We start from the raw sequence: 26,457 nt of genomic DNA on the forward strand, positions 1-26,457 counted from the left end.
CAAGAAAGTATAGTAAATATAACAATGCTTTTCAAGAAAGTATAGTAAATATGACAATGCTTTTCAAGAAAGTATAGTAAATATAACAATGCTTTTCAAGAAAGTATAGTAAATATAACAATGCTTTTCAAGAAAGTATAGTAAATATAACAATGCTTTTCAAGAAAGTATAGTAAATATAACAATGCTTTTCAAGAAAGTATAGTAAATATAACAATGCTTTTCAAGAAAGTATAGTAAATATAACAATGCTTTTCAAGAAAGTATAGTAAATATAACAATGCTTTTCAAGAAAGTATAGTAAATATAACAATGCTTTTCAAGAAAGTATAGTAAATATAACAATGCTTTTCAAGAAAGTATAGTAAATATAACAATGCTTTTCAAGAAAGTATAGTAAATATAACAATGCTTTTCAAGAAAGTATAGTAAATATAACAATGCTTTTCAAGAAAGTATAGTAAATATAACAATGCTTTTCAAGAAAGTATAGTAAATATAACAATGCTTTTCAAGAAAGTATAGTAAATATAACAATGCTTTTCAAGAAAGTATAGTAAATATAACAATGCTTTTCAAGAAAGTATAGTAAATATAACAATGCTTTTCAAGAAAGTATAGTAAATATAACAATGCTTTTCAAGAAAGTATAGTAAATATAACAATGCTTTTCAAGAAAGTATAGTAAATATAACAATGCTTTTCAAGAAAGTATAGTAAATATAACAATGCTTTTCAAGAAAGTATAGTAAATATGACAATGCTTTTCAAGAAAGTATAGTAAATATGACAATGCTTTTCAAGAAAGTATAGTAAATATGACAATGCTTTTCAAGAAAGTATAGTAAATATAACAATGCTTTTCAAGAAAGTATAGTAAATATGACAATGCTTTTCAAGAAAGTATAGTAAATATGACAATGCTTTTCAAGAAAGTATAGTAAATATAACAATGCTTTTACAGAAAGTATAGTAAATATAACAATGCTTTTCAAGAAAGTATAGTAAATATAACAATGCTTTTCAAGAAAGTATAGTAAATATAACAATGCTTTTCAAGAAAGTATAGTAAATATAACAATGCTTTTCAAGAAAGTATAGTAAATATAACAATGCTTTTCAAGAAAGTATAGTAAATATAACAATGCTTTTCAAGAAAGTATAGTAAATATAACAATGCTTTTCAAGAAAGTATAGTAAATATGACAATGCTTTTCAAGAAAGTATAGTAAATATGACAATGCTTTTCAAGAAAGTATAGTAAATATAAAAATGCTTTTCAAGAAAGTATAGTAAATATAACAATGCTTTTCAAGAAAGTATAGTAAATATAACAATGCTTTTCAAGAAAGTATAGTAAATATAACAATGCTTTTCAAGAAAGTATAGTAAATATAACAATGCTTTTCAAGAAAGTATAGTAAATATAACAATGCTTTTCAAGAAAGTATAGTAAATATAACAATGCTTTTCAAGAAAGTATAGTAAATATAACAATGCTTTTCAAGAAAGTATAGTAAATATGACAATGCTTTTCAAGAAAGTATAGTAAATATGACAATGCTTTTCAAGAAAGTATAGTAAATATGACAATGCTTTTCAAGAAAGTATAGTAAATATAACAATGCTTTTCAAGAAAGTATAGTAAATATGACAATGCTTTTCAAGAAAGTATAGTAAATATAACAATGCTTTTCAAGAAAGTATAGTAAATATGACAATGCTTTTCAAGAAAGTATAGTAAATATGACAATGCTTTTCAAGAAAGTATAGTAAATATAACAATGCTTTTCAAGAAAGTATAGTAAATATGACAATGCTTTTCAAGAAAGTATAGTAAATATAACAATGCTTTTCAAGAAAGTATAGTAAATATAACAATGCTTTTCAAGAAAGTATAGTAAATATAACAATGCTTTTCAAGAAAGTATAGTAAATATAACAATGCTTTTCAAGAAAGTATAGTAAATATGACAATGCTTTTCAAGAAAGTATAGTAAATATGACAATGCTTTTCAAGAAAGTATAGTAAATATGACAATGCTTTTCAAGAAAGTATAGTAAATATAACAATGCTTTTCAAGAAAGTATAGTAAATATGACAATGCTTTTCAAGAAAGTATAGTAAATATAACAATGCTTTTCAAGAAAGTATAGTAAATATAACAATGCTTTTCAAGAAAGTATAGTAAATATAACAATGCTTTTCAAGAAAGTATAGTAAATATAACAATGCTTTTCAAGAAAGTATAGTAAATATAACAATGCTTTTCAAGAAAGTATAGTAAATATAACAATGCTTTTCAAGAAAGTATAGTAAATATGACAATGCTTTTCAAGAAAGTATAGTAAATATGACAATGCTTTTCAAGAAAGTATAGTAAATATGACAATGCTTTTCAAGAAAGTATAGTAAATATAACAATGCTTTTCAAGAAAGTATAGTAAATATGACAATGCTTTTCAAGAAAGTATAGTAAATATGACAATGCTTTTCAAGAAAGTATAGTAAATATAACAATGCTTTTCAAGAAAGTATAGTAAATATAACAATGCTTTTCAAGAAAGTATAGTAAATATAACAATGCTTTTCAAGAAAGTATAGTAAATATAACAATGCTTTTCAAGAAAGTATAGTAAATATAACAATGCTTTTCAAGAAAGTATAGTAAATATAACAATGCTTTTCAAGAAAGTATAGTAAATATGACAATGCTTTTCAAGAAAGTATAGTAAATATGACAATGCTTTTCAAGAAAGTATAGTAAATATAAAAATGCTTTTCAAGAAAGTATAGTAAATATAACAATGCTTTTCAAGAAAGTATAGTAAATATAACAATGCTTTTCAAGAAAGTATAGTAAATATAACAATGCTTTTCAAGAAAGTATAGTAAATATAACAATGCTTTTCAAGAAAGTATAGTAAATATAACAATGCTTTTCAAGAAAGTATAGTAAATATAACAATGCTTTTCAAGAAAGTATAGTAAATATAACAATGCTTTTCAAGAAAGTATAGTAAATATGACAATGCTTTTCAAGAAAGTATAGTAAATATGACAATGCTTTTCAAGAAAGTATAGTAAATATGACAATGCTTTTCAAGAAAGTATAGTAAATATAACAATGCTTTTCAAGAAAGTATAGTAAATATGACAATGCTTTTCAAGAAAGTATAGTAAATATAACAATGCTTTTCAAGAAAGTATAGTAAATATGACAATGCTTTTCAAGAAAGTATAGTAAATATAACAATGCTTTTCAAGAAAGTATAGTAAATATAACAATGCTTTTCAAGAAAGTATAGTAAATATAACAATGCTTTTCAAGAAAGTATAGTAAATATAACAATGCTTTTCAAGAAAGTATAGTAAATATAACAATGCTTTTCAAGAAAGTATAGTAAATATGACAATGCTTTTCAAGAAAGTATAGTAAATATGACAATGCTTTTCAAGAAAGTATAGTAAATATGACAATGCTTTTCAAGAAAGTATAGTAAATATGACAATGCTTTTCAAGAAAGTATAGTAAATATAACAATGCTTTTCAAGAAAGTATAGTAAATATGACAATGCTTTTCAAGAAAGTATAGTAAATATGACAATGCTTTTCAAGAAAGTATAGTAAATATAACAATGCTTTTCAAGAAAGTATAGTAAATATGACAATGCTTTTCAAGAAAGTATAGTAAATATGACAATGCTTTTCAAGAAAGTATAGTAAATATGACAATGCTTTTCAAGAAAGTATAGTAAATATGACAATGCTTTTCAAGAAAGTATAGTAAATATAACAATGCTTTTCAAGAAAGTATAGTAAATATGACAATGCTTTTCAAGAAAGTATAGTAAATATGACAATGCTTTTCAAGAAAGTATAGTAAATATGACAATGCTTTTCAAGAAAGTATAGTAAATATAACAATGCTTTTCAAGAAAGTATAGTAAATATGACAATGCTTTTCAAGAAAGTATAGTAAATATGACAATGCTTTTCAAGAAAGTATAGTAAATATGACAATGCTTTTCAAGAAAGTATAGTAAATATGACAATGCTTTTCAAGAAAGTATAGTAAATATAACAATGCTTTTCAAGAAAGTATAGTAAATATGACAATGCTTTTCAAGAAAGTATAGTAAATATGACAATGCTTTTCAAGAAAGTATAGTAAATATAACAATGCTTTTCAAGAAAGTATAGTAAATATAACAATGCTTTTCAAGAAAGTATAGTAAATATAACAATGCTTTTCAAGAAAGTATAGTAAATATGACAATGCTTTTCAAGAAAGTATAGTAAATATGACAATGCTTTTCAAGAAAGTATAGTAAATATAACAATGCTTTTCAAGAAAGTATAGTAAATATGACAATGCTTTTCAAGAAAGTATAGTAAATATAACAATGCTTTTCAAGAAAGTATAGTAAATATAACAATGCTTTTCAAGAAAGTATAGTAAATATAACAATGCTTTTCAAGAAAGTATAGTAAATATAACAATGCTTTTCAAGAAAGTATAGTAAATATAACAATGCTTTTCAAGAAAGTATAGTAAATATAACAATGCTTTTCAAGAAAGTATAGTAAATATGACAATGCTTTTCAAGAAAGTATAGTAAATATAACAATGCTTTTCAAGAAAGTATAGTAAATATAACAATGCTTTTCAAGAAAGTATAGTAAATATAACAATGCTTTTCAAGAAAGTATAGTAAATATAACAATGCTTTTCAAGAAAGTATAGTAAATATAACAATGCTTTTCAAGAAAGTATAGTAAATATAACAATGCTTTTCAAGAAAGTATAGTAAATATAACAATGCTTTTCAAGAAAGTATAGTAAATATAACAATGCTTTTCAAGAAAGTATAGTAAATATAACAATGCTTTTCAAGAAAGTATAGTAAATATAACAATGCTTTTCAAGAAAGTATAGTAAATATAACAATGCTTTTCAAGAAAGTATAGTAAATATAACAATGCTTTTCAAGAAAGTAGGGGAAGCAGTTATGTGCTTGGCAGTGAAATAAAGTAACAATAGAAAGAATAGGATAACAGTGGAATTCCTTTAGAGTTTCTGCAACTAAAAAAGTTGTCTGCTCGCCATGATGACTTGCTAAAAACTGGTCTTCAGCCTCACATGTGCTTGTTCTAATTGTAATTAGTTAAATATTTAAGTAATGTTTATGGAATAAATGGACACACTTTGTTTACAGCAATATCTATTTTAATGAAAACAAAATTTTGACTTTTAAGCATTTTTTCAAGTACATACTTAGCTTAACTTTTCAAATGAATCTGATAGAAAAGAGAAAAAAGTTGATTTGGTGGTTTTATCATCAGTCTGGGAAATGCGGTACGAAATCAACAAATCAATTTTTTTTTTTTTCATCTTTTCCTTTTTCTCTTCTACTTTTATCATGTTCATTTGTAATAAAGTGTTTGCTGTTTTTGGCTTTTACACATCTGAAGAAGGTATAGAATTTTACTGAAACTTAAAAAAAAATATGATTCAGTATTCTGAATCATATTTTTTCAAGAAATGATATTTTTTACTGATATTCTTTTCTAATTACTAAATAGTCACTGTTTAGCTTCACTATATTTTATGATATTAATAAAACACTGTCTTAATAAGTGTAAGAGATCACTTTTATTCCTTGTTTGTTTGTAATATTTTCAGTCTAAACTAAATTACCGCTCATTTACAAATACTGATTCATTTTGATAATTGATCTATTTATTTCAGAACTAAAAAATGTCAGCCGCACGCTGGATCCCCTGCTCGCAACAGAGAACAAACTTCATCATACTCCAGCCAAAAAAGCTAAATGGCATCTGGGTAGGTGCAATTACACATTACTATTAAAAATAAAAGCAAAACATAAAATTATAAAGCTAATCTTTTGTTCTTGTTTAATTTCTAAATAACTTGAACTGGTGCTACCGGATCAGGTTGTCTGAAGATACCGGCTTCCTAACCTAAAATGCTCCAAATATTAATGTTATTGCTTTTTTTTACTTTCCCTTTGCAAAACTCAATCATGTTCTACAAAGTCCAAAACAACAATTCTTGGTACTTGTACAGTTTAATCAAGACATCAAAAAATGAAAATGTCGAAAAAAGGTTATATTGCATGTATCTGTTATGGAACGAAGTTCTCTGAAAAAAAAATTTCACTTAATTTCATCAAGTAGTTGTTTTTTTACAGTGAAAAAACAATTTGTTATGATACTGAGCAAAAGGTTCAATTTTTAGGAAGAAAAGCTAATATTGAAGATTGGGAGGGAGTGTCGACGCTTTAACTGGAGTTATCTCTCCGTGGTGTGTTTAACAAATTCCATAATGGCTGACTTCAACGCGCTGTGTTTTTCTGCTGTAAAAAAAAACAAACTACTCAATCAAATTAAATGAAATTTTTTTTTTGAGATCTTCAGTCCAAAACGGATATGTACAATATAATTTTTTTTTTTTTTTTTTTTTTTTTTTCGATATTTTCATTTTTTGATGTCTTGATTAAACTGTACAAGTACCCAATTTTTCTCTACAATACAAGCAAACTAAGCACCATGAATAAATATTTAAGATATAAAGAATTTGAAGCATAAAACCTTTCTTCCAAAATTACTAAATTCGGCATTAAATAACCACGAAAAGAGTTGATAGGCCATGAAGCAAAACAAGCAAACAAAACACCATGAATAAAGCATAATATTTTTTTTTTACTAAAATGACCGAATTTGGCATTAACTAACCTAAAAAGGTTGATATGCTATAAGTGGTGCTAGTTTGAATCACTGGTTTTATCTAGGGGAGATAACTAAAAACTCAATTTTCGCAAATTGTCTTCGAAAACTGTTTTCATTAATAATTAATTTTCTACTTTATCGTTTTTTGTAATTTTTTGGATATTTTAATTACTGCGACATGAAAATTAAGTAAAAACCATTAGTTTTACTTGAAATTCAATATTTTGATGAAAACTGTTTTTGAAGACAGTTAGCAAAAATTGAATTTTTAGTTTTCTTCCCTCTGTGATTCAAACTAGTGCCCTGTAAGCAACCAAACCAAAAAACTTGAAAAAAGTACGGATTGTAGAAACAAATGAATAAACATTCAAATTGCTAAATATATAATTTTTTTTAGCTATAAAAAAACAACTTTTGTAAATATATGAAACTTCTAATCTACTTTTTTGCTGATGAGTAAAAATATTAAAATAGTATCAAATTGCAAATGAATTGTTGTGACTTTTTTCTTTAAAATAATTTGAGACGTTTGTCCAGAACTTCCTCTGATAAAAAAAAACAAAAATAAATAAAAATCTATATGATGTAAATGATGTGATCGAAAGAAAATATCTTATTTTAAAAATGACATAAATTGTCAAATAGTTTTAGTTTTATAAAGAAAATAATTTTAAGTATATTTGAGTTTTTCCAATGCAACTACCCCTCTTCATGTTAAGAATGGCTTTCTAAAATTTTGCAAGTTTTATTTGGAGTCATCTCTCCTGTTCTTTTTGAATGTTTTCAAGATGGTGTCATGAGATCACCGTTCATCCTTTAACTATAAAAATTGATTTTCTTATTTAAAAAAAAAACTACGCGATCAGTTTATGTAATTTTTGGAATAAAATATTTTCTTTCTGTCATGGATATCTATGATATACATAATTTTTGTTTATTTTTTTTTTTCATGAGTGGCGGGAATTCTGAACAAACACCTAATTTGTTAATTAACTCAACATACAAATGATTTCATCCCTTTAAAAATGTTATTTTCTTTAAAATAATATACATGTTATATGGTTGAAACCAAATTATAATGAAAAGATTTTGTAAAATTAACAATGTTTTTTTTTTACTTATAAAAAGTTCTTTACAAATAAAGTAATATTTATTTGACTTTTCTTTTACTAGGTATTCGATCTCAAAGCAAGCCACTTGATATTATGTATGAAGTCTTTAGGGCAATGAAAGCTTTGGATTTTGTGAGTATCTAGATAAAGCTTTCTCCTATTGTTTTTTTTGTTTCTCTCATTGCAAAACATTTTGTTTTCTTTATACAAAAATATTTCCACTATTTGACAAAATCTAAAACATCAAGCAAGTAATTCAATCGATTATGTCTATTGTAATATGAACTTGTCTCACCCGTCACCTGTGGACTCATACTCAATTTCACACTTGATTCTAAATCTACTGTCATCTTCTCCAAAAGTCAAAGCATATTTTTGATTGAATAAAATAGAAAAAGAATATTTTTCATGTTAAAAATGTTATCTTTTTGGGTACGTGTACAGTTTAATCAAGACATTAAAAAAAATGAAAATATCGGGGGGGAAAAAAAAAAGTTAAAAAATTGTATGTATCCGTTATGAAATGAAGTCCTTCGAAAAAAAATTTCACTTAATTTCATCAAGTAGGTTTTTTTTTTTTTTTTTTTTTACAGCAAAAAAAAAAACCAATTTGTTATGATACTGAGCAAAAGGTTCGAATTTTAGGAAGAAAAGCTAGTATTAAAGATGGGGAGGGTGTGTTGGCGCTTTAAATTGAGTTATCTCCCCGTGGCGTGTTCAACAAATCTAAAGATGGCTGACTTCAATGTACTCTGATAAAAATGTTTTTCCGCTGTAAAAAAAAAACAAACTACTTGTTCAAATTAAGTGAAATTTTTTTTTGAAGATCTTCAGTCCAAAACATACGTACAATATACCCTTTTTTTTTTTTTTCGATATTTTCATTTTTTAATGTCTTGATTAAACTGTACGAGTACATCTTTTTAACAAACTCTTTTATCAGGATAAAAAAACTAAGTTTTTCCTTTATTGAAATATAGATGCGATACCATAAATATATTTTTCTTCTGTAGGAATGGAAAATAGTTAACCATTTTCATGTCCGGGTAAGACGAAAGAATGCATCTGGAAGATATGTAAGTAGCTTTCTTTTTAGTTAAGATATTCAGATAGCCACCTTGCTATAGAATCATTATACATTTTAAATAATATTCCTTTTTTCTCTTTTTGAAACTGTTGTTGCCAATGAAGAAGTTTTATTATTTACTAGCAAAGATACCCGTGCTTCGCACGGAGCTTTGTTGCGCACTCGGGTACCAAAATCTGTGGGCACCTTTCCAGTAAGTTGATGTTGTAAGAGCAACGATTGCATAAGGTGATTAACATTTTAACTACCTCTTGTAGTGACTGAAATTCAATCAGGAACTTCACAAAACATTTTCATCAAAAAGGAAGGTTACTTGATGTTACATAGTAAATTTTTCATTGAAGTCATTTTCAACTCTTGCTTAAATTTTATCTTGCACATTCAATACTAAAAACTTACCACAATCAGATCATGTCAGTTTTTCCTCATATCCATTTCTCGAACTTTTCACTAAAGAGCCTCAGGGTAAACTACATTTCTGCTGCTTTGATTTGGAGCCAGAATGTAGAGTTTTTCTGAACTTCCTGTCCGGCTGATGGAGACGTAGAACATACCGTGACTGAAGCAGTCTGATGTCAAGTCTACGCCAATGGTGTTAAATGTCTGACCTTGACTTTTGTTTATGCTCATTGCAAAACACACCTTCACAGGAAATTGGAGTCTCCGGAATTTAAATGGAAGTACTGAGTCCGATGGAACTAAGGGGATCCTTGGCAGTAGAACGGTTTCGCCTTTGTAGGGACCACAGGAAATGGTGGCCTCAAGTACATTGGTGTGCAATCTGGTGATAACACATCTGGTTCCGTTTGTTATTTTTGGCGGTTCCAAGGATCGAAGAATCATGATTGGCGATCCAATTTTGAGATTTAAAATGTGTGGAGGCATTCCAGATATCTCCAAAGAGTTTAAAAACTCCACAGGGTAGTGAACAGCTTCATATTCATTAGTAGCTGAATCAACTGACTTGTATTGCTTTGTGTCTCCTGGAAATTCATCCATTATTGAATTGTTCAAATGATTCACATTGCTGTTTAATGGCGAAATAATAGCCCTCTCAGCAAGCCAATCCGGTGATTTTCCATTGTTTTGCAGGTCTGGGTACACTTTGTCTTTCAGTTGCTTCTGATTACCGACACATTTACCAAGCGCAGTTGGAATCTTAATTGTGTCAGGTGAAGAAGTGATAGGAAACTGACCATTACCGATTTGGAGAAGCAATTTTGAGAAGTCTGCTGCAGCTGTGTTATCAGAGATATAGGCTCTCATATTAGTAGTCAGTCTCTTCACTATAACGTGCCTCCAGAGATAGGATTGTTTCAAACTTGCATTGACAATGTTAGCCCTTGTGCCATTTTTAACCACTGGGAGGATTTGACGGAAATCACCGCAAAATAAGGTTGGAATGCCACCCATGGGATTCTTGTTTCCTGTGATGTCTTGCAGTGTTCGGTCAATTGCTTCATAAGCACTCTTGTGCGTCATTGGGGCTTCGTCTACAATGATTGCAGAGGTGTCTCTAATTACATTTGCCAAGGCTGAGTTACCAGTAATTTTGCAAACTGGCTGATCCATTCGATGAGTATCCAAGGGTACTTTAAAAGTGCTGTGAAGAGTGCGGCCACCTTGTAGTAGAGTAGCAGCAATGCCACTGAATGCTGTTGCAAGCACAATCTTTCTCATGGATCTAATCTTTGCAAGGATCAAATTGATTACAAAAGTCTTGCCCGTACCACTTGGAGCATCAAGAAACATCATGTTTTTGTTCATTTCACCTTGTGCTTCCAACATTGCCATGAATGAATTGTAAACTTCTCTTTGAGAATCGGTCAGTTTTTCTTGCATATTTTCTGCTTGTAGGGAAGTTCTTCAAGATTATAAGTAACTTCACGTTGATACTCTCTCGCGAGTCTTTCATCTCTCCCTTGCATTGGTGCAGGTAATCCATAGCTTGCCAATGGTTGACCGCACATAAGGAGAACTTTTTCTTCAATTAGACAAAGAGTTTTATTGTAGATGTCCTCATTAAAATCTGCTTCTGGATTGTTAACTTCTTGCCTGTATCTGTGAAGAATGTCTTCAGATATTACATCACGAAAAGCCATCCAGATCTCAAGAGGATTTCTTGGCTCACAGGCTGTTAAAATTATCACAAATAGGCTTCGCAAATTTGAAGGTGATTGAGTGGCACTTGCCTCTCCTACTGCTTGATGCAAGTGATGGTCATTTTCTAGAAGGCCTCGAGCAAGGCACGCTGCTCTGTATGTTTCAAACACCTGACCATTGTATGCTCGCAAATTTTGAAATGAAGTTGGACCAGCAACCTTATTGAGCAACAGGCGTAAGAAATAACACTCCCCTGCTTTTGGACTAATCGTGTAGATTCTCCCAATGCATGGTGCCTTCCATACATCATCATTTTCAGTACCTTCAACTTGTACCCCACGCATTCTTCTCATCCATTTCTTTGTCGATTTGTTCCAAGTGTAAAACTCAGGGACTTCTACGTATTTGAGACCCCTTGCAAAGTCATCCTCATGGCAGAGTTGAAAAAATGCTGTCAAAGTTGTGGCAGGCGGTGGACCTTGGGCTCGTTCCAGAGCAGTATCAGCTGAGAACATGACACGCTGCCCATTTTCAAGATGAACAGAAAGTTGTACAATTGGGGGGAAATGTTCATGGATGGGATGTTCCAATATCCTCCAGGCTGCCTCTGAACTGCCGACATACCTTGCATTCTGGAACTGCTGGATCTCATCCACAATGTGACTTTGTACTTGGCCTTGTTGGTTAGCTGCTCCATCAGTTCTTTGTAGTTCAAACACTGCTTGATCACATCCTTTATTCACGTATTTGAGGACATATTTGATGCTTTGGATCGAGCTGCAAATTTCTACGTTAATGTGAGCGTTGAACTGCTGAAGGAGGACCTTGTTGTACGGAACAATCCACTGGTTTGTTATTTCTTGATTAACATACCGACCATTTCTCTTCATCCTTATTGTACCAGTCTGGCCTCCATCTTCTGGTTTTCTTCGCCTGTACTTGGGGTAAGAGTCTTGGCCTTGCTTGGTACACTGAAGAAATTCTTTTGGGTATTTTTTGGAACATTTGTTGTCAATCATACATGGACAATTTGGATTAAATGGTCCACAAGGTCCATGCACCATATGTGCCATCACTTTAGCATGAAGATCAGGATCTTCCTCTTTGTCAGGGATCTCTGCAGATATGCAGAGATCCATTTTTTCTGGTAGAAGTTTGTCCTCTGGGGCCTGCCAGGTGAGGATGTGTGCATGCGGCAGTCCTCTTTTTTGATATTCAATACTGTACAGGAAAGCCCTCAACCTGCCAAATCCTCCCTTTTTAATAAATTCAAGTAACTTTTTTAGCTTCTCCCTGAAAACCCTGGCAACAATATCTGGACGATCCTGAGGGTCTTGCCCTTGAAGACAATTTTCTGTAATTTCTGTCCACTTTGGATTTGTTGTGAACATGATGAAGAGGTCGGCTCGGCCCATTCGCCGAACATATGCCATGGCATCACTTTGACGCTCAAACATGTATCGAGGGCCTCTTGTATAAGTTGCCGGAAGTACAACTCGTTGACTAAACTGTTCTGGATTCCCATCCTCCCTAAGAATTGAATCTCTCAAGTTGCTATAATTGTCAGCTCTCAGGGTCTGTTGCTCACGCCTCAGGAACTGTAAACGTTCTGTTTCAATCTTGCAGTACACATCCACCAGCCATTGTTGAAATAGCCTTCGGTACCAGAGAAAATAGTTTCCAGGCCGAGTCATTAAATGGTACGAATAAAATTGCTGTTGGGTAACTTTTTATAACTTTTCGCCCATTGGATGCCTTCATGTAGATGTTGTAAGATGGAGAACCATAGGGGTACATTAACGGGTACATTAAAGTATCATAGAGGGGATGTAGTTCGGAGATCCATTTTAATGTATCATTTCTAAAACGCAAGACAATATCCCGGTTAGCTGTTGGTTCATTCTCCATTAATATTCCAATCTCATACGTTGTTGTTGGAGCATTGAATCGCCGTGGATGCTCTTCTTGCGGCCTTCGGTCTTCCCTTATGACAACTTTATGTTCTACCAAGTGTTCTTCTTCAATCCTCTCCTTTGTTGTTTTCAGCTGACAAATAAAGCTGTTGTTCTCATGTAAAAATTCAGTCAGACTTTGGAGAATGTCTCTATTGAGTCTACTGTCACGTCCCCGATTATGTAGTTCCTCTTCCAGACTATCCAAGAAGTAGACTTGAATAAACTTTGCTGTTTCATCTTCAGGTGGTAAAAGACTCCCAATCTGGTGGCAAACCTGGCCTCGAATTCTAAAAGAAGGATTCCACCCATGTACTGCCGCAATTTTGTGACCAAATGATGTCATTGCAAAACAATTGTTATAACTGCGTAGATTTTGCAGAAAATCTTTAGAGATGGGACCATTGCCGGAGAGCAAATCTTGAAGCAACTGAGGCAGTGGTGGAAAGCTATCAAGCACAACTTTGCCAGAAGAACAACAACAACCAGGGGTTTCTCCTTTAAATTTTACAGCTGAGCAATGTTGACATACTTTGTCCATTTTTCCTATATCAGCTGTAGTGAGAGAGTCATTTTTGTTGTAGAGCAATCCTTTTCTATTGCAGTGTTCTATTTCATGGTGTCTCAAAGCAGTCATTCGTTGTCTAGCTGCCTCGTTTTCTGTCAATTGCTGGGGCAAAGTCATACTCTCTCTCCATGCAGCCTCTCGTTGTTGCCCTTGGGCGAAAGCTTCGTTGGGTTTCCGATTCATTCTGATGTCGTTGAGCCACTCTCAACTCACCTTGTGTACGTCTACTTACCTCATATAATTCATTCGATCGTAATATTGCTTCTCTTTCCAGTGCATATCTTTGCCTTTCTTGAATTTCATCTTGTGATGAATTTAACCGCCTTACAGCATGTCTAGTTCTGTCAGCTTCACGTTGGGTTTCTCTTTCCAAATCTGACAGTCTTGCTCTCCTTTCTCTTTGACGTATCCTGTTAAGTTCTAGACGTCTTTCTCTATCTGAATTGTTTTCATTGGAGCGAATTGCAGCAACTCTTAGTCTATTAGCTTCCAATCTTTCCATTCTTTCTTCCTCACTTTCGTTTCTACTTCGTTTGGGTGGCATAATTTCGGTTTTAAACGGAATTGTTTAACGATATTAATGATTGTAAATTAATTAAGCGTAAAGGAAATGTATACTAACTGAAATGGACGAACTATAAATAATATTTCTGAATAGTACAATTATAAACAATTATATTGTACCTATTTACTATGCCTCCCCACGGGACAGAGTTAGACACCAGGGTCGTTTTTTAACGTGGAGAAAAGGTACAAAAATAAAAATTGTCTCAGTCGTGAAGGATTTCTCCTCCACCGAAAGAGAACAAGAAAATGAAGTGCAGCATCTGAAGAACAGATACTACACTTTGATCTTGACCAAAAGGAATGAATAAAAGCGACCTACGTGTGACTCATTACTTCCGGGTGTAAACGTCACAGTCTAAAAGTAATAATTAAAAAAAAAAAGTAAATGTAAAATAAATGTAATACCAACTTAGGTTAACTAAGTAAACAGTACAATTAAAACAGTTCTATTAAAACAAATAATTACTAAGATCTAGGTAATTGTTAGTCTCATTGTTGTGGTTTTAAAGAAAAAAATGTGTAAAAAAAGTTCTGCTTTTGTGAGTACGTGTATTTCTTTTAAATTACATAACCTTTTTATTTTATTATTTATATCTCTTTTAAATTTATATATTTTGTTAGTAAACTGGAAGAAATTCAGTTGAATAAAACCTTGTTCGTGTTCTTTACGTTAAACTCATATTTTTATAAAAGGTTCATCCGGTTTAAAGAAAGCACTAAGTTTAAATAAGACTGGAAATAACTAATTCAATATATAAATAGAAAAATGAAATAAATATAAGCTTTAAGTCTTAAGATAGTAATAATCAAAATGTAATAAATTATTTGTAGTTCAAATCTATGATAAACAGGCTTTCGAAATAGGCTCGACCAGAAAGATTAAATTGGAACGAAATTATAATCTCCGTGCCATTTTCAAAACAACCCCACAAAAGTAACGGTATCCTGCAGTTGGTTAAATGACAATGGTTGTAAGAAAAATCTAAAAGAAAATGCGCTTATCTGTTTATTTTGACCTGTTTTATTTAATTAAAAAAAAATTGGCTATAACTGGAAGAGAGCGTTATGTTTTGGGGGTTGTTTAAAAAATAGAATGGAAATAAAGTTAGTTCCGTTTTAATTGTGTTTAATTGCGGCAATCGCTAACAAAATCGAAAAATCACTGTTTACATTCGAAATGTTAACTTTTATAGGTTTACAGGTTTGCTGACAAGGCTGGGGGTGTTTAATACAATTATTTTACTAAATTGATTGTTTTCATTTAAAAATAAAATTATTTATTTTTTAATAAAGTTTTATTTTAAAATATTTGTTTTTGTTTAAGTAAAATATAAAAGATTAAAACGGAACGAAATTGAAATTTCCATTACATTTTCAATACAATCCCAAAACATAAAGCTTTGCTCGCCAATGAATTGTTTTGATAATATACGTAAAGTGAAATAAATCGAATATAAAATTAAATGAAAATATATTAAATAATTAAATGTTAAATAGATTTTGTAAATAGTACAGTTGAAATGATTACAATATTTCCAATATGTAATAAGGTCGAGGTAATTAGTTAAACAGATTTAATATAATGTGATATGCAAATGAGCATAAGTCATTCGATATGGGGGTGGTTTGTAGACTAGTATATAAAGAAATTAGGCATAGATTCTTATGTCTCCTATAACAGAAACATCCTAAAATGGGTTCTAATGTTTCTCTACCAGGAGAGATCTACCCTCTTACCTCCTTTATATTTCGTTGATGATGGAGAGCTGTACACACAGACAGAAACACACGAACCCTATTACTTTATAAAAATATAGATTGTCCAAACTCATCTGTAAATTTGTAATGTTTTCATTTTTCTGAAAAATTCAAAAAAAATTTTTATATATGTATTTGTTTTTTGTTTTTTTTTTTACTTTATTTGCGGGGGAGAAATATGTAGCTAACATATGAGACAGAAACTCTTTACTAATAAGTTAACTATCTTATTAAGGATAAATGGGTGAACACAGCAAACAGAGATCTAAGAGGGCAATTCGCTTTTGGTGATTATCAAAGTTTTCCTTACAGTTATACAGCATTATTGGTAATGTGTCTTGTATAATTTTCATAGATAGACTGACTGAAACTTTAGTTCAATAAAGTCTCAAAATGACTATTACTATTATGTGAAAGGAAATGGTGTCAGAGTAGTAGAAACCATGACAATAGAAAGCTAGTTAGGCTGCTTCTGACTGAACTCCATTTCTAAATCTCTCACTATGTGTAACATGCTTTTTTCATGGGTATAACAGGAGACTAGAGATAGCATAATCATGTTGACAAACCGGTTCCCGCTGGATCACCAAAGTTAAGCAACATTGAACCTAGTCAATACTAGATGGGACTTCCAGGTGCTGTATGTGCTCTCTGCTTATCTTGGCATTGTTTCCAGTCGTCCTGGACTTCTCTTTGCCACTGGACTTAAACAGTGCCAATTCAGGTGTGGTTGGGATTGCACAACCCTTACCTCACAATTACATGTGCAGCTGCTCCTACAGGGAGTATCCTTTATCTTTCAAGACTGAACGGAGGCATCGAGAGATGGCTGAGAGTTTTTAATATTTATTTTTGAAAAGAGATGGCTAACATGAGAGAGAGGAAGGGAGACTAATATTCTTTTAAGTAATTAGTTCTATCTTATTAAGGATAAACAGAGATCTAGGAGGGCATTTCACTCTTGGTGATTATCAAAGTTTTCCTTTTAGTTCTTACAGCATTATTGGTGATCTGTTCCACATCCGTTCCATAGCTAGACTTATCTGAAATTTCTGTTTCTTTGTCAAAATAAATATGTGATGTCATGCGTCATATTGATTAATGTCTTTTTGCTTTTATTCTACTTTAACCTATTACCTTATATTAACCTTCAGGTTTTCTCTTCCTGTTATTTTTTTTATAGGAAAATGTTTTATTTCCCAAACTTCTATAAATTTCATCTCATCCTGGATGCATCTATCTTATAATTTCTGGATAAACCACTATTCTTAGTGAAGAATATTTAATAAAAATATTCAGTTATTGTCCAGAATTTCCCTTATATTAAAAAAGCAAAAATAAAGAAAAATCTGTATGATGTATGTACCTGTGATGGAATGAGAATATCATATTCCAAAAATCACAAATTGATCAAGTAATTTTATTTTGAAATAAGAAAATAAAATTTTATAACAGACAGCAAGAGTAGCTGTTGTGTATGCAATTTAGAAAACAATCTAAAAAAAAAAAAAGAAAGGGGGAGATAACTCAACAATTTAAACTTGCAAGATATATGGTGTAATACCTATGAATTCCTATTAATCACTTGAAAACGATTTTATTCATAAAAATAAAAATACTTGATCAAATTATGTAATTTTTGAAATATTTTATTTTGTTTCATTATGAGTATGTATATCATACACATTGCATATTGTTATTATTTTTTCTCGGCTTACTGGCATTCCACGATGGGTGAATCAAATGAGCATTTGAAATCACCTTACCACATTCATCTGCTTTACCTTTACAGAAGGAACAAAACAAGCCAATACTTTCTTAATCAGCATAGATTATTGTGAAAACAATTTTTAAATTGTTTTGTTTCTAACTATATAATCTTAATTTCTAACTAGTTCATACCTGCCCCTTAAGCAGTGTTGGTACAGTACCTGGGTATGTCAGTCTCCATTTTTACCTAGATTCTACTATTTTGGCTCATGTGAGGAAATAAAAAAAATTATGACCATTTCGAGCCATGTCCTCAGTTAATCACCACTCTTCTTGCATCATCCTGGTAGCTTTATGTATGTTTGTGTTGGTGTGTGCCTGTTTTTCATGCGATTATAAGAATTGAATTAATATATTTATTTTATTTACTAGTTTATACCCACCCCTTGAGTGATTGTACATTATGTAGGTATATCAAAATCTATCTTTGCCTAGCTTTTACTGTTTTATAGTGGGTGCAAAGAAAAATATTTGAAATTTTGTAGAAAAAATAACTACTTACTATTTGCATGAGAGAGAACCTGTGATAAATTTATTTCTGTATTGTTTTTATAGACAAAAAAACAAATTGTTTTTGCAAAAATAATTTCTTTTGAGCTAATACCAAATACCCTCTATGTCTACACTTTTTTTTTACAAATTATCAAAAAAAACTTCACTTAGTTTAAAAAAAAATGTATATGTAATGAAGTTGAAAATGTGCTGACTCTTAGAAGCATCTTAGCGTGAAAAATATAGAATGCACCAACAGTTTTAAAAAACACGCTTTTAGATATAGCTAAAAAAAAATTTTTTTCCCCCCTAATTAATTTTGGATTTAAAATCCCTTGTCGGAGAAATAGTTCTTAAGTTTTGGTCTTTTAGTTCCAAAGAAAAACAAACAAAACTTAAGAACTATTTCTCAGATGAGAGGTTTTAAATCCGAAATTAATTAGGGGAAAAAAAGAAAGAAAATAAAATTCTTTTTATTGGCATCTAAAAGCATGTTTTTTAAAAGTTTGTCGGATTATTCTATATTTATTACTGTTAATTTCTTCAAATTTATAAAACCTATGTCTTGTCCAAAATTCCCCCTATATGAAAAAATAAAAATAAAGAAAGATCTTTAGGTACCTGTGACAAAATGAAAATATCATATTCAAAAATTCATGTAAATTGATTGAAGTAGTTTTATTTTTATAAATAAAATAATTTTTAAGCAATTCGTAGGCATTGCAAGCACTTTTTTTTAGATTGTTTTTCTTTTAGATTGGCTTCAAAATAATCGACAAGACAATCACCTTTCAGTTACTTATATGATTGATTTTCTTATTTAAAAATAAAACTATTTGATCAATTTACGTAATTTTTTTAATGTATTTTCATTTCATCACAGGTACATAATCATACAGTTTTTAATTGTTAGTATGGGAGGAATCTTGGACAAGGACTAAAAAATCCCGAAGACTTATGTGAGCTTCGAACTCTGATACTGACATCGTAAAATTTACAGCCTTTGCTTATTCATATTTTGTCAACCAAACACTTGTTTCCTTCTGCATATGAACAAACTTCAGAAACACCATAACTTTTTGATATTATATAGATTTTTTGGTGCTTATGTAGCATAATAGGATTTAAAATCAATACATTTTAGGCAAAAACGATTACGTACTTATGTGTCATGTTGAAATTAATAAAAATTACCCCCAAAATTACGAAAAAAGATGGACTAGAGAAATGATTACAAGTAAAAATTAAATTTTTAAAATTATAGTTTCATAGTGTTGGTTAATGCTGAAGAGTTATCTTGTAGCCCAAATCCCTACATAGTACCCCAGTAGTTGTTGCCCCTGATAGTAGCCCCCTACACCAAATTGGCAATGTGCCTTGTTTGGGGTGAAAATGTAATAAAAAAAAAAAATTAAAAAATAGTTCTTAAAATCCAGGGGAGGTAACTGGAACCTATTATTTTAACAAATCCGTCATTTCCAAATAGAAAATGGCAGATCGCTATTACTTTTTTTTTTTTTTTTTTTTTTTAAATTAAAAATTAGTTTTAGCAAATCTACTCGATCATTTGCGGGGGGGGGGGGATTTTTACAATTTTCAACTTGACACCTAATTGTGTAATCATTTTTTTTTTCTAAAATGCATTTTTTTGAAATCTCGCTGCATAAGCATAATTTTTCAATACTATACTACATCTGGAAACATGTCATTTTTAATAAAATATTTAGATCTTTTAAAACTCTAGTTATTCTTGTATGCAATAGATGGTTCGAAAGTGTGTATGTCACTTTGAACTTCAGTTACAATGGCATTATTGATTGTTTATTCTATTTTAGGTGAAGATGAGTTTGCAACTGTACCAAGTAGATCAGAAGAGTTACCTGTTAGATTTCAAGAGTCTCAATTCAGTTGAAAATACAGATGGAACTAATACCAATATTTCTGGAATGATCATTCATGGGGCAAATAGCCAGCTTTCAATGACCGGTTCTACAGCCACAGCATCTACGTTAGCAAGTGCAAGTACCTACCTGGCAGCCTCCACATGCTCAGGTAAATTAACAATTATCAAAATTTTACATAAGTTTTAATAATATTTTCATTTTTCAATCTACAAGAAATTCCCCTTTCTGAATGGTCAGTGGATTTTCTATCTCTTACTGTCACCTCCATTGAGATGGGGATCTGTTTTTCTCTCTTACTTTTTCATTTATTTTCTAACTCATACCATTACCTCAACAGGGTGAGGGCCGGGGCATGGGCATGACTCACTGTCATAGGAACAATGAATTTTTCCAAAATGGAATTTATTTTTATTATTCCAAAACTCTGGGATATATCAGTCATCACTGTCCATTACCTTAGATGAACGCAGGTCATGAAGCCATCTGACTCGTTTGTCATCGAAATTTCATGTTCATACGATGAGAAAAACAATTCTTTTCTTTTGCACCAGATTTTTGCTTTATTTTAATTAAATTGCAAGTTAAAATTTTTTTGTTTTTTAGAAAAACCAGGTTTTCACATAAACCCTTTTCAATCCGACAATGTTGTCGCAAATTCTCTCCAATTCTCTCTCCTCTGATCTTGAGCACGTAGTACAATGGGGAAAGGAGTGGCTGGTTACTTTTAATGCATCTAAAACCAAGCTTCTCTCTTTACATCATCAACATTCTAATCCACATTTGTCATCAATTGAAATGAATGGCACTCGTCTTCAGGAGGCCTCAAGTTTTGACAAGCTTCTGGGCTTGACCATTACTCCTGATCTTAAATGGAACACGTATATCAAATCTGTTGCCAAGGCCGCTGGAAAAATGGTGGGATCTTTCTATCGATCCAGTAGATATCTCACTGCTAATGCTATTCTCTACTTATATAAGAGCCAGGTACGTCCAAGGATGGAATACTGTTGCCACATCTGGGCAGGAGCTGCTAGAAAGGACTTGTCCTGCCTTGATAGAGTTCAAAATAGACTTCGTAGCCTCGTAGGAGATGTCCTTTTCTCCTCCTTGCAACCTCTATCTCACAGAAGAGATGTTGCGAGTTTGTCTCTGATGTATCGTTATTTTCATGGAAAGTGTTCAACTGAGCTTCAATCTATGGTCCCCCCTCGCCAAACTTTCACAAGAAACACTCGTCTAGCTGTAAACACTATCAATAATTTCCCCCACTCTTTATCTGTGCCTAAACCTAAACGTAGATTCCATGAACAAAGCTTCTTTCTTAGAACTGCACGCCTGTGGAATTGTCTTCCGTTTTCCTGCTTTCCGGCTGACTACAATATGGTTGTGTTCAAGTCTAAAGTAAATAAGTTCTTGATGAGCCGTTCCATATAAGTTATTAAATTTACCAAATTTTCATTACTAATGATTACTATATTGACCAATTTCTACTGTACACTCTTTAACCCTTATCCTTGAGTGGCCTCTGGGCCTTGATAATGTGGTGATGCCTTTGTAAAAAAAAAAAAAAAAAAAAAAAAAAAATTTGAAGAATCATATTCCAATTATATTTCTTTGATTCTGTAAAACATTTGGTACTTGTGCAGATTTTGAACTGGATGTCTCTAAGTATCCGCTTGATTTTGCCCAGAACATGACGTCAACCGCTCAGTTTTGCTTGTAATCTGACGTAAGATGCCAATCACAATGCATGGCAATGAGCAGATGACTTTTGGATAAATATTGGAAAAGAAAAAAACAAGACAAAACAAAAAAAAAATGAAACTAGAAAGCATTGAAACTAACAACACTATGAATTTATCAATATTAAACAAACAACTGCAGACGCTCAAAGAAGTAGTTGCTTTTTTTTTTTTTTTTGTCAAAATAAGAAATTATTTGTATCTCATAAAGAATCGCATTACATGTGGCATTAGAGACATAATTGCAAAGAGAGGCTCTGTAGAGTGAGAGGCTACCGTACATCATTTTGTTTATTACATGGTCTCGTCATGATATGTTGTTGATGACTCATAGCATTTTAGCGTATGATCCATGAAGTTATTTACATTGAGTTTAAGACTGCTTTATGGAATAGGATGGATTTCACTGATGACTTGAAAATTTGAAATTTTTTCTCATTTGTGATAGATTTCCAGATTTTGTTGAGAAAGATCGTTGTTCTCTATACCTGATTAATATGTTTATTCATGTAACCAGAGTTAGAGAATTCTCATAAATATTTGAATCCAAATCAAGTTTAATTTATGAAACATTTGATGTGCATGTATTTGGTTTTTGGTGTTCCATACTCCCGTACAAATTCCTGTCACATCGTTGCATTCCTGTGCTTTTTTTTTATAAGTACTTCTATAGAATATGCTTTGATTAATGTATGCCACTTGTTACTGCTCAATCTAAATAGCCTCAAACCTACTCCCCTAACAAAATCCCACCCCTTCATAATATGGGGCCTTATATGCTGAAAGATTTTCTATTCTGATAGCTTTTTTCCTTGGACTACTTGCCTTTTGGAATTCCCTTTTTGCTTCCTGTTTCCCTTAACTGTACGAACATGCAGAAATTTAAACGTAATGTGAACAAACATCTTACTACCTTGGTTGCGTTTCTATGAATCTGGCTACTATCACAGTAACCTCTTGTTCCATTGACAACATGCCTTGTTTAAGGTGAACAAAACAAAAAACAATTTAACAATCCAGAAGAAAAAAAAGTTAATTAAGCTCTGTATTGAATGAATTTTCACCATTTGTTTTATCCAAATTACAGATTGTATGTAATTTATGTATATTTTGAATTAATCAGGGAGAGAGATTGTCATTCGTCAAGAATTGGTAAAAATGTGATAACATTTGTACCAACAGAATGTGCCTATTGTTATTCTAAGAATCGTAAACATGGAGACATTTTTTATGATTTTTATAATATTTTAATAGTAAAAATTTTCATCTTCTGAATATTTTGGATTTTTCAATTTTGCTTTTTTAAAAACAAAACAAAAAAAAACTTTTCTTTATTAATTTTCAATTTTGTTGCATTTCTACTTTGAATTTTACTTTCTTTTTCCAGATCCAAGCGATGAGAATCAGCAAAGTCCTGGTAAGTAATCTGAACCAAGTACTGAATACAAGTAACAAAAAAAATCCTTAATTTAAAAAGTAAAGCTCAAAGATAAACCTGTAAAGAAAAGAGAGTACAGGGAGTTAACAGAGAATGCACATATTTTTGTAAACATCTCTTCGTATTGCCATTAGTTTTGATTATATTTTAGTATGTCACAATTTATTTTTACAAATAATATTTAAATTGGCAACTACTGTAGATAAAAGTGCAGTGTTTGAATAACCTAAATTTATATTTCTAGAATTACATTTTTGTTTTTTGATTAAAAAAAACGTCTCTTTTGTGTAATAAGAGATAAAGTATCATATTTGAAAAATAATGTTTTTTGTAAAAATACTAAAATTTAATTTAAATCAACGAAAATATGATTTGTTATGTAAGTTCAATTAAAAATCATTCCCTTAGAATTAATATTTTCTGAAAATGTTTTTCCTATCCCCTTAAAATATTTTTGTTTTAAACACCATATTCTCAGATGCAAAAAATTAAAAAAAAAAAAAAACTTGTGTAATTTTTAAATAGTGTTCAGTTTTCTAAGTAAATAAAACTGTTTCATGAAGAAACAAATATCTTCTATATATTAAATCTTAAAAAGTATGTAAAAAAAAAAGTATTTAATATGTTTTAATATTGCTTACTTTTCAACTTAGTAAAATTAAAAAAAAAAGTTGGTTCTTGGCTAGAATTCCCCTTATATTAAAAATAAAAAATAAATGAAAAATTTGTATAATATATTCGTGACAAAACGAAAATATATTATAAATATGTAAGTTGATCAAGTAGTTTTATTTTTAAATGAGAAAATATGCTGTCTTGTCTACCATTTTGAAAACACTCTTAAAAAAAAAAAAGAAAATGGGAAACAATTCAATATAGTTCAAATTTGCAAGATTTATGTTGTAATACCTGCAAATTCCCATTAATTGTTTAAATTTGATTTTCTTATTTAAAAATAAAACAACTTGATCAACGTACATAATTTTTTAATATAATATTTTCTTTTCATCACGTGTACATAAATCATAGATTTTTCTTTCTTTTTTTTTTTAAATATTGGGTTAATTTTGAACAACACCCAAGACGTCTTTTGCAATATTTTCAATTAATTTAATATTTTTTACTATAATGATACGATCATGTTTCTGCATGTATCTTGATATTTTCAGAATCAGAGTATTTCACACAAAAAAAATATCTTTGAATAAAACTTGTTTATAATCAATAAAAAAGATATTTGTCTTCACATGATGATAATGATGATATTAAAGTTTAAATCACTGGTTCTTAATCTGAGTTTTGTTGTAATAAAAGAAAAATACAAAAAAAAAAAAGACCAATATTAAAAATACAATCCAGCATTAGTGAAGGATATGAATGGGATCAATGAGAGAAATTAGTGCTAATTAAAATAGAATAAAAAAATGAAAGATATATTCAGGCAATACTTTTGTATTTTGTTCATGAACCTATTTAGTAATATCCTCATTAACAAATGACAAGCATAATGGAAGACATCTCTTTTTTTTTTTTCTTGGTTCTTGTCCAATATTCTTACTACATTAAAAAACAAAAATAAAGAAAAATCTTTATGATGTATGGAGCCTTGATGAAATAAAAATATCATATTCCACAAATTATATAAATTGATCAAGTAGATTTATTTTTAAATAAGAAAATCAAATTTTAGAAGTAACCAAAGTGTGGCCATCTTTATCTAAAACAATCCTTAAAAAAAAACATAAAGGGAGATAACACAACCATAACTCAAATTTACGAGATTTATGTTGTAATGCCTACAAATTCCTATAAATCGCTTAAAAATTATTTTCTTTATAAAACCTACTAATTATGTGATTTTTAAAAATATATTTGAGGTTCATCACGGGTACATACATCATACAGAATTTTCTTTATTTTTGTTTTTTAATATAGCGGGAATTCTGGACCCCCCCTCTCTCTGTAAAAAAAAAAAAAACAAATTCTTCACCCAGGTTAAGAACCACTGCTTTAGAACATCTAGAGCACATGCAGATATGATAATTCCGTTCTCAAGTATTATTTAGAATTAAAATTATGCTCATCTAATCTACTTGCATATAAAGTTACATTTCATCTATAACATAGGACTGAAAAAGGTTATAAAAACCTTTTGATCTTTGGATGAAAACAATTGAAGAAAGAGCAATTAGATTTAACAAAGATACTATCATACCACACATTCCATCTTAAACTATGAGGAATCACAAAAATTTTAACTTTCTTTAAACTCCACAAAGCAAAAAAAGTAGCCTTTAATTCTCCAAGAGAATTAGAGAAAGTTAAAGATAAATATTTTAAACATTTGCACATTTTCATGAATGAATCCAAGCAGGAGAAAAAATAATGGCCAATCTCATTTTAAAATAAAAAAATGAAGAATTCATTATTTTTTCTGATTTGGTGCTTGTGTTTATGTCATTACAAAGTTGAAAATTTGACAACCTACTGATTATAAAACTTTTATGTAAATTAGAAATGTCAAATGATAATAAAATATTGCTATGTTAGATTCCAAGTTATACAAAAACCAGTGAAAATGATCAAGCTGATGAACTAGCCTTGTCTGCCTTAAATGTAGTTACTGAACATATTGTTTAAAATTTTGTAGACAGATTTAAAAGTAACAACATATAAAGTAACATATGCAGCAATGGAAACATCGGTGGGGGGAAACAATGAATATAATGAATTCACAATAATCAGCTACGAAGGGCATTCAATAAGTAATCCCCCCTGACTTACTTCTCATAGCAGAAGAACAGCAAAACTTGACACAGTTATTAGTCTTTCTCTATGTAGGAACCATCTATGTTACACATTTTTCCCATCATTTAATGCAGTTCTAGAGACCTTTTTCCTTGGCCCTCTCCCTTCCCTCCAGGTTGGTTCTACAACTTTCAGAAATCAAGATTGCATTATCTAGAAAACACTTTCTTTTCAAAAACAACTTCCTGACTGGGAAAAGGTGCAAGGTCATGAGAGTAAGGGGAGGGGGGATTTCACAGATATATGTCTGTGGTATGATCTGACAAGATACCTTTGTTGATTTTGCCCCGCATTTTGATTTTGATAGCTTCTCTTCATTTCCTCATCAGTGAAACATAATACTATCCTGTAATTGTGGTACCCTTGGCCAGGAAATCTGTCATCACTACTCATAATAATCA

At 30.4% G+C, this 26,457-nt stretch overlaps 1 protein-coding gene across 1 annotated transcript in view; it reads left to right on the forward strand.

Annotated features, from left to right (window-relative positions):
• LOC145292228 (5'-AMP-activated protein kinase catalytic subunit alpha-2-like) overlaps positions 1–26,457 on the forward strand; it is an 88,899-nt gene that overhangs the window by 57,843 nt on the left and 4,599 nt on the right. The window contains exons 13-17 of the mRNA XM_080138554.1: positions 5,755–5,847; positions 7,929–7,999; positions 8,881–8,943; positions 20,000–20,216; positions 23,198–23,227. Of these exons, the coding sequence (XP_079994680.1) occupies positions 5,755–5,847; positions 7,929–7,999; positions 8,881–8,943; positions 20,000–20,216; positions 23,198–23,227 (474 nt within the window). The remainder of the gene's footprint in view (positions 1–5,754; positions 5,848–7,928; positions 8,000–8,880; positions 8,944–19,999; positions 20,217–23,197; positions 23,228–26,457) is intronic.

Source organism: Euprymna scolopes, chromosome 2 (assembly GCF_053919585.1).
Source record: "Euprymna scolopes isolate OS-2025 chromosome 2, ASM5391958v1, whole genome shotgun sequence".
Lineage (NCBI taxonomy): Eukaryota > Metazoa > Mollusca > Cephalopoda > Sepiida > Sepiolidae > Euprymna > Euprymna scolopes.